The 9,197-nt window shown below is 45.9% G+C and overlaps 1 protein-coding gene across 1 annotated transcript in view; it reads left to right on the top strand.

Moving 5' to 3' along the window:
- The first annotated feature begins 708 nt into the window (after positions 1 to 708).
- Positions 709 to 9,197, top strand: part of ENPP6 (ectonucleotide pyrophosphatase/phosphodiesterase 6) — a 351,117-nt gene continuing 342,628 nt past the window's right edge. Inside the window, exon 1 of the mRNA XM_078678008.1 lies at positions 709 to 1,428. Within this exon, the coding sequence (XP_078534134.1) occupies positions 1,188 to 1,428 (241 nt within the window). The 5' untranslated portion in view covers positions 709 to 1,187. The remainder of the gene's footprint in view (positions 1,429 to 9,197) is intronic.

Here is a 9,197-nt window from a genome sequence, read left to right as displayed (position 1 = left end):
GTATATAATATATATATATCTACAACTGGCAGCTTTTTTGACTTGGTACATCCTTGTGAGGTAAGGAAAGGAAGAAAAAGGAATGAGGTAGTGGCCTCAAGAGCTAATAGCCTAATTACTTACCTGTAACTGTCATTGCTCTTCGGCCATCTTCCTTGTCCCATTTCTTACGTTTCAGTCCGCTCCATCCAGTGGTTTTGCCTTTCGACCGGATGAGTTTGCTGCGGGTCTATAGGCAGTACTTTAGTCATTTATCCTATTTATGACTCCTCACTAGGATATTAGTTTTACAAATGAGACCCCTTTCTAGGTGGTATATTACCCTTATGAAATAAAAAATGGGATGAGAAAGATGGTCTCAGTAGTAATAAAGGTTACCAGTAAGTAGTATGACCTTGTTGACTATAGCAAACGGGTTTACTTGATTGCACGGCTCTGTCATGTATAACTCAATTATGGATTTACAATAATCAATACGAAATTCACCCGCATTTGCTTAATATGCAGATTTCAACAACAATCGTTTGCAGTTTAAGTAGATCAAAAATATTACATATGCTGCACGTATCGTCTGGCACCGATCACAAAACGGTACATAGGATATATGACCACTTTTCTTCTGTTAATGCTTCCTTTTTTTGAGGGATGGTCGTGAATTGGTAGTCATGCCCTGGGTGGGCAGGGCAGCCACGGGAAACTGGTTGAGAAGTAAAATACTGACAGGTCAGAGGAGAGAGAGGCTGTCATGTTGAGGGCTATGGAATCGTCCAAATTATTGAGTGATTATTAAGTCCAGGGAAGTAGGAGTATTCACGTTGCTTCATTGTGTTCAGGTTGCACGAATCTTGGTAAATCTGCCCGTTGGAATCTAAATGTACCAGTGAAGTTTAAATACCCTCAGCTCCAGTATTGTGATGCACCTGCGTTTATATAGTGCTTACTACCCCTGACGAGGCGTTAAGGCGCATTCCAGCGAGTAGCACGCTACTCTGGCTAGTAAACCAGAATAAGGCATGCACCTGACGTGCTCCACCTTTAAATTCTGTGGCTGGAATACGCACGTGTGCGTGTGCCGCTGCTTTGGAAGGACCACCCCTTAATAGAGGAGCTGCAGCCGGCTCACTGCATGCTCTCGGTGAAGTGGCAGCAGGCGACACAGGCAGGAGGCTGTCACCAGTGCTGCCGACATGGCGAAGGCGGCGGCGCTGCACCTCGCGCTCCTCACCCTCTGCCTGGCCGGCTCGCGCGCCCACGGGCGGAAGCTGCTGGCGTTCCTCATAGACGGCCTCCGCTTCGACTACATCAACGACCAGGAGCTCGAGGGGCTGCCGGGGTTCAAAGCCATTGTAGAGAACGGCGTGAAAGTGGACTACATGACCCCCGACTTCCCTTCCCTCTCCTACCCCAACTATTACACGCTCATGACCGGTGAGTACCGCGCGCCAGCTGTTTGCGTTGGGAGTAGCGCAACGCGCAAGTGACATATGGTGTCCGTATCCCTGGTTTAGTGGTGGGAGAAACGCAGCCACGGATTTACAGATGTGTAGGTAAACTTGTCACACCACCGATTGTTCAAGAAATCCGGGAGGTATGAGATGCTTTGAAGCGCTGTGATTTTGTATTCGGATAAAGGCGCAACATTTACTTGTGAGGCAAAAATAAGTTAAAGATGCGCACACAGATAAAGAAAGCTGGCAAGAATATTTAACAGATACCTCAAATTGTGCTATATTGCCTGTGATGTGTTGAGACGGGTCTTTGCATAATATCTTCCATCAAATTGCATTCTGGTACTTGAAGTTTTAAATCTTGCATTCTAATGCATAATTATCAGGAACATGATTTTGTGTGGGGACCAGTATAACCCCTGGCCACAGGACATCATCATCTCTCTGGACAGTGCACGGGCATGCACCTACTGTCAGGTACTCAGTGCCTGCACTTCTTTAATTTGAAAGGGAGAGTACCTGCACTTCCCAGCACAGCTGCAATGCATTTAATGAGAGAGCAGTGGCAATTCTCAGGAGCAAGCACTATAAAGAGTGAGTACCTGCACTTCTATGCTTCCATTTAAAGCACAGTCTGGAGAAGAACGTCCAGCTGCAGTTCATTCTCCCTGTAGGAGGATGCCCTCTCTCCCCCCCCCCCCGCCCCCGACCAGCGCGGGCTGTGACCGAGGCTCTCCCTCGTTCACATGTGTTGCTCGTGTGATTCTGCGCCTTTGGACGGTTTTTATCAGAGATTATTTTGTCTCGCTGATATTGTTGAAAGACCTACTCCCCACTTTGTTGCCTTTTGCTTGAGAATTCCTGTAGGAAACAGTCCATCCATTCACGTGCAAGGCCAGCTGGTTAATCTGCAACTTTAGACCTTCTTAAACACATTTGTGTGTGTCTTCGCTGGAGCTCGATTCGAATATATCTGTCTTAAGATTCTTTTATCTTACCCTTGCAGGGCGCCAGCTGGACTGGGATACCTTTCCTTGTCCCTGACGTTGGCGCACTAACCTTTGGACTATGCACGCTCCTAGTACAGGAGCGTGACACTCGGTCACGTTCCACACCCCAGGCAGAAGAACCGAGGTTAAAAACCAGACCAGAGCATGGTTAATTTGTGCTGACGACTGCAGGTGTGGTAGGCACCAGCAACGATGTTTCAGCACTGGGATTTATTTTTCAGCATTATACTTTGACCCAGAGCAAGAGAAAGTAAGAAAAGGCAGGAAGAAAAAGACAGGAAAGCTGTGACAAAGAGAGAAAACGGGCTGGGAAAAGAACCTGCCACTTGACCGGTCAAGGCAGGAAGTGTGGGCAGATTAAAAGGGTCAGTGTTAAAAATGGGGTGTCTGTTTGGCTAGGGTTTGCACCTAAGCCAGACAGAACCCCCCACTCTTGTCAGAGTAAGGGAGTTGCACGCCCAAGATAACCCATGCTCACCCCCTTGGTTGCTTGGCATGAGTAGTCAGGCTCAACCCAGAGCAAACATGCAAAGTGTTTGCGCAACACACCCACCAGCGACACATAAAATACACCCCAACAGAGACTCTACACAATATTATATAAAAGTGCATTTCTGTATTGTGATCATCAAAAATCTTTATTTCGGTCAATATGACCACAAAAGCACAGATACAAATACAATATATTTCATTGAATTCCATTTTTCTTACTAAAAGATAAAAATTATCATTGCTCTAAATAATGGGGAGAGTAACCCAAAAAGTATGTGTGCATTGCATTGGTATTACATAAAATACTCTACTATCCAGCATGCTACCATCCAAGGTCCTAAAATTGTCCTTTGGGTATAAGATCCAATAAAGTGTGTGTGCAAAACATGAGCAGTATTAAAGCCCTAGCAATTTTCCAGAAACCAAGGTTCATATTACTAACATCACAGCTGTCATGAAATCACATTAAAAAGGATATGCCTTTAAGAAGGTACAAAAAACGAAGTATACAACATACCTTGATTAAAAAATATTAATTTAAAACTCTTTAAATACTTTCATACTTGTTAGAAGTGAACCAGGCCCAGTTAAAAAAATATGATAGAATGGTCATGCAGAACCTATAGGCTCGTCTTAAGGATAGCTCTACGTACACATCATATAGAAAATAAAAAACGTGATATTGAAAACACAATGGGCATGTGGGTGTCCTATTTCAGTATCCTAAAAACCTCAGTGCAGTGCTTAGATCCCAGATTTCTGCATAACTATAATAGCCATTGGTGTCTCGCATTCTTGTACCCTTGCCAGAAAAATATTACATGATATTCCATCTCTGCTACGTTGCTACAGGCCGGACATCCCAAAATGGGTGAACTTGCCTATTTGTTTGCGAAGGCACGTAATGGGAGTACCCCATGCCTAAACTGCAGATATAACTTCTTGGCAAGGGCCGGCTGGATATCATCCAGGGTAGGCTCTCGTCTGTACTGATCTTTTATTTCTAAAAATACTGTAGTCCGTGGGCCAGACATAGAGCTCCCCTGTAACAGGGCCTGTTTATGCTCCCTGTAGTTCTCTATCAGGTCCTTCCTAGATGTTATTGAACAGGTTTCTTCATCATTATAGGCCCTTCCATGGCCTGTATTGCATATAAACATAGACCAAAATCACATAAACCAGTAATAACTGTGCCAACTAGGCAATTGTCAAACCATCACAGTTAGTGCAATAAACTAAAGACTTATATGTTGCTCACATCATGAAAACACCATCATGCACGTGTAATGTACATCCTTAAATAATACTTGTTATCTTGTCAATGCAAGGCATAAAACAACATAAATCATAAATCGGGGCATAACATGCAGCAGGTATGTTAGGGAGTAAACGCATAGATCACTGTACTTCACTGTAGGACATAAATCACAATATGTTACTGGGGAACCACCAGTATCCCCATAAATTGAAAGAGCTTCTAATATATATAATATGGTAATGTTGCTCCTAAAGGTAGGATACAGGAACAGTGTCCCCATGGTCCATCCCAAAAGGAGTGGAGGGAAGGCACCAACAGTAGGACCACACGGGGAGACCTCACTAAGACCCCTGCACTTCTCCCTTGAGAACAGAGTGGCCCGTGAGACCGGAGATGTCACAGTGTGATCCCGACACACCCAGGCCCCCACTGAGGCCCGTACCTGGAGCCCGGGGCTGGTGTGGGCAGGCAAAGCAGAAATACAGTCCACCTTTACTGGTGATCTATGGTACACAAGGCGGCCTGAATCGCCTGTTCTGGGTCTGGTTTGGAGTCCCTCTTCTCGATCGGTCTGGCCTGGCCTGGCCTGGTGAGGGGAGCCCATGTGACTCTGAACATGTGCAACTAAGCCGACACTCACCAGAGAGACGCCGCCACTGCCAGGAGTCACATAAGGGCACCCAGGTACTCGTGAGGACGCCGCCACCGCCAGGAGTCATCCCACAGCTGAGAACTCGCGCCGCCGCTCCGGGACTACAATTCCCGGCAGCCTACGCGGCGGCGCGCTCTGTGACGCCGAGAGAGCGCCAGGAGGCGCACAAAAACAGCGCTGCACCCGGCGGAGAGGGGGAACCGTGCAACTAAGCCGACACTCACCAGAGAGACGCCGCCACCGCCAGGAGTCACATAAGGGCACCCAGGCACTCGTGAGGACGCCGCCACCGCCAGGAGTCATCCCACAGCTGAGAACTCGCGCCGTCGCTCCGGGACTACAATTCCCGGCAGCCTACGCGGCGGCGCGCTCTGTGACGCCGAGAGAGCGCCAGGAGGTGCACAAAAACAGCGCTGCACCCCGCTTCGCGGGACGCCCGGGGCGAAGCCGGGCAAAGGGCGAGCCCTCTACGGCCCTCCTCGGCAGGAATCGCCAGGGACAGGGCCCAGAAACTCTGCCTAAATCGTTGCCCGTAAGTCAATTATAATTACAACGTATTTGCTTTTTCAGTAAAGCCTCTTTGGGTTCAGCTACCACAGCATTACCTTGTGCAATCCCCCACGTTGCCACTTATCATGTCAAAGGCAAAATCGATCCCAGCAGTCAATACTATTGAAAATTACATGGTCCAAAAGGTTGCAAAGATTAATAGCGACAGGAGATCCTCATTGGGGTTGAGTCTTTCTCCTGAACTGCTGTTTGAGGACACGCCTCTACCTACTTCTACTTTTGACATTAGTAATGAGGTATTTCAGACACCTGAGACTAACCCCCTAACCCAGCTACTGGTAGCTATTGTAGACTCAGCTTCTGAGAGTATACCAGGGGAAGAAATAATATTGTTAGAAGAGGAGCCCCCTGTTCCGGTACCAGCTCCTAGAGCTGTTAAGGGGGGGGAAAAGAACCTCTCAAAACGGGGCGGGCTTCGCTCAAGTAAAAAACGTCCCGATGCATCCTTATCCGAAAATACTGGAGAAGAAACAAGGGGAATTCCTGGAGGGAAGCTACTCTTGGACGAAGAACAACTCAAGAAATTGTTAAATGCCCTAGATAATAAAATTAAAACTATCACCAAACCTCTCCTAAGTAAAATAGATCATCTTACGGAAGAGGTGAATAGACTGGGGGGCCTTCTGCAAAAATCTTTAGAAGAAACTACCAACATTACTAACCAGAAAACTCTCAGAGTTGAATCTGAAATTACACAGACAGCTCCAAGAATAGAACTATTGGAAAACACTCCCCTTATCCCTATGTTGACTACTGATATGGGAAGGGGGGTTGTCAGGGGATCAGATATTAATATCGGTGATCCTGAAGGACCAGGTCAAAGGGACAACCAGGTAGATCCAAATGTAGAGAAAGGGCATGTAGAATTAATTGTGGAGGCATCTCCCCTGATACTCGTTCTGGCAAATGTTCCCCTTTTAGAGCCCGGGCAAGCAGAGAATACTCCTTCTCTGATAAATAAATCACTTCATTGGTTATCGAAGAATATGGCCTTCACCCCGGGAGGTATGGACCAGCTAGCTCAAGAAGTAGTAAAAGCTAGAAGAGTAGAATGGATTGGGGGTGGTATCAAAAAATTCAAAGGGAACTGCGTGGTGTTACATCTTTCTGACCCCGAAGTGCTCCCAAACATCCTTGCAAATATATATCCCCCCCAGCGTAGATCCACAGAAATAGTCCCATTAACACTAGACTTCTTTTATGCAAAAAAAGGGAATTTATTAAACCCCACAATCCTTAAAACAAAATGGAACCCCGTAGTGAAAAAAGGTAAACCGTTTTTCATAACAAATAACTGGGGTGTACCGATAGAGAACAGATTCTCTGCCCTTTCTGGTCTCAATGAGTGTGATTGACTGAAAGGACGGATGAGTATAGGTATGGATAAAACTGCAGGGTCTCAAGTAAGGGGAATAGGTGTTGCTATGAAGTCTATTGCAACTAAATCTAGTAATGAGGGGACACCTAGCTCTAGAGGGGATCATTATAGTACTGTGGGGCATTTGACATCGATTCACCGCAGCATTGAATGCAGAGGCGAAATTAGCCCCCCCTCTAATCTGACCAATACCCCCCATGTAATACCACTTCATGGGAGGGATAGGCAGTTAAAGACAGGTCTTAAATTTCTTTCGTGGAATCTGGCGGGAATTCATTCTAAACTTGAGTCCCCCGAATGGTGTGAATTTATAGATAGCCATGATGTTATCATGTTTCAGGAGACTTGGGCAGTGACCCCCGTTTATCGGCAGTGCTTTTAAATTTTTTTTGCCCCTGCAAAAAAGAACCCAAAAGGGCGTCCCTCAGGGGGACTAATTATATGGGTACGCCAATCATTAAAATGTTCCATCAAAGTGAGGCCAGTTAGCAACTATGATCTACTCCCAATCGTGATAACATGGGCTGATCGTCAAGACACGGCCCTTTATAACATCTACGCCAGGGGAACTCAAAGGGGTAAAGCTGCCGAGGTGGTAGTAGTATTAGATAACGACCTAGAGAATCTTCCACCGCATACCGCCATTATAGTGGGGGGAGACATGAATACCACGTTTGAACCACTAGGCAATGAGGATAACGAACTGTCCCTAGAGGAAGGCATTAAATGGGGAGTCCCTAAATTGGATTTACCTGTGATAAAGAAATGGACTGAGGTGGCTATACAAGTCAAGAGTATGTGCTTGGCCAGGGGGTTGAGGGCAGTAAACGGCCGCACCCCCTCAGACCTACAGGGTGCGCACACCTTTGACAACACAAGGTCAAGTAGTCGGATAGACTACATCCTTGTAGATGTCAGAGTCTGGAATAAGATAATAGACATAAAAGTGATGTCTAGATTAGAGAGCGATCACAATCCATTGTGCTTGCTCTTTAACCAGGACCAAAATAAAAGTCCACCTATTCAGGAAGGGGGTGTTATCCCGCTAGATGTCATCTCAACCAACAACCTCCGACATATTAAATGGGCAACATTGATGGATAAGCCAGGGGATATGCAGGACTTATTGGAGGCTGTTGAAAAAGAGGTCAGCAGTTTGCAGGTTCACTGTAATGAATTAAATTTTAATAAATTAATTGAAGAATCACATCCTAAGTTTGTTGTTAAGTTACAGGGGTTTTTCTTAAAAAAGGCACATAAGGGGAAAGGCGCCGGCCCCCAGAGATATCGAGGATGGTATGACCATTCCTGTAGAAAGGCACGGCAGAACCTTAGCCTAGCCCTGAGGACTAAAGAAGGTGTGCTGAAGGCCAGGGATGATTATAGGAAAGCACAAGCTAGGGCAAAAAGGTTGTGGGATGAGAATCAATGGTTAGATCTTAAAAAAGCCTGTGCAGCTAAACAAAAGAGAGAGTTTTTGGCCATTTTAAAATGGGGTAGGGGGGGAATGGCAGAGTGTCCGAAAAATTATGTTCCAAAAGAAGCATGGGTGGACTTTTTTAAACCCCAATATGCTGATAACTCGATTTCGACACCCCATCCGCTCCCCAAAATGGTCTTTTACAGTCACGAAATATTCTCTTTGAGAGATGTAAATGTAGCATTGGACGGGGTGACTAGAGGCAGGGCTCCAGGTATTGATGGAATACCGGCAGATGTATTTTTATCTGACCGGGCTAACTGGTGCCAATATTTTTTATGGCTTGCGAATTCTATCGCACAAGGAGCTATGATACCATCTTCATGGAAGGGTGCGGAGATTATTCCTGTTTTTAAAAAAGGGGATAAGGCTTTACCAAATAACTATAGGCCCATCAGCCTTATCGACACAGCACAAAAACTGATGGGTAGAATGATACAAAATAAAATACAAGCCTGGATAGATGATAAGGATATCCTTTCCCCGTACCAAGCCGGCTTTCGACCATTAACTAGCTCCGTTGACCAGGTATTCCACTTTTTAACTCTCTACTGGAAAAACGTGTCTCTGACAAATGGCCCACTATATGCTGTCTTCGTAGATCTGAAGGCAGCATTTGATTTAGTACCCAGACAAAAACTTTGGATTGTTTTAAGTGATCTTGGCATTAGCCCCGAGTTATTGACTCTGCTCGTGCGTATGCACGAAAATAACTACGCAAGAATTAGGTGGGGGGGACAGGGAGACGTCACAGACTCCTTCCCCGTGGAGCGAGGGGTAAGGCAGGGATGTGTCCTGGCCCCCGCCTTGTTCTCTCTCTATATTAATGGGGTAGTAGATTTTTTAAAGAAATCTCCAACAGATGCTACATTGCTAGATGGGGAGCGGGTTCCAGTATTAATGTTTGCT

This window comes from Lissotriton helveticus, chromosome 2_2 (genome assembly GCF_964261635.1).
Source record: "Lissotriton helveticus chromosome 2_2, aLisHel1.1, whole genome shotgun sequence".
In the NCBI taxonomy this organism is placed as follows: domain Eukaryota; kingdom Metazoa; phylum Chordata; class Amphibia; order Caudata; family Salamandridae; genus Lissotriton; species Lissotriton helveticus.
This window is presented reverse-complemented; position numbering and strand designations above follow the sequence as displayed.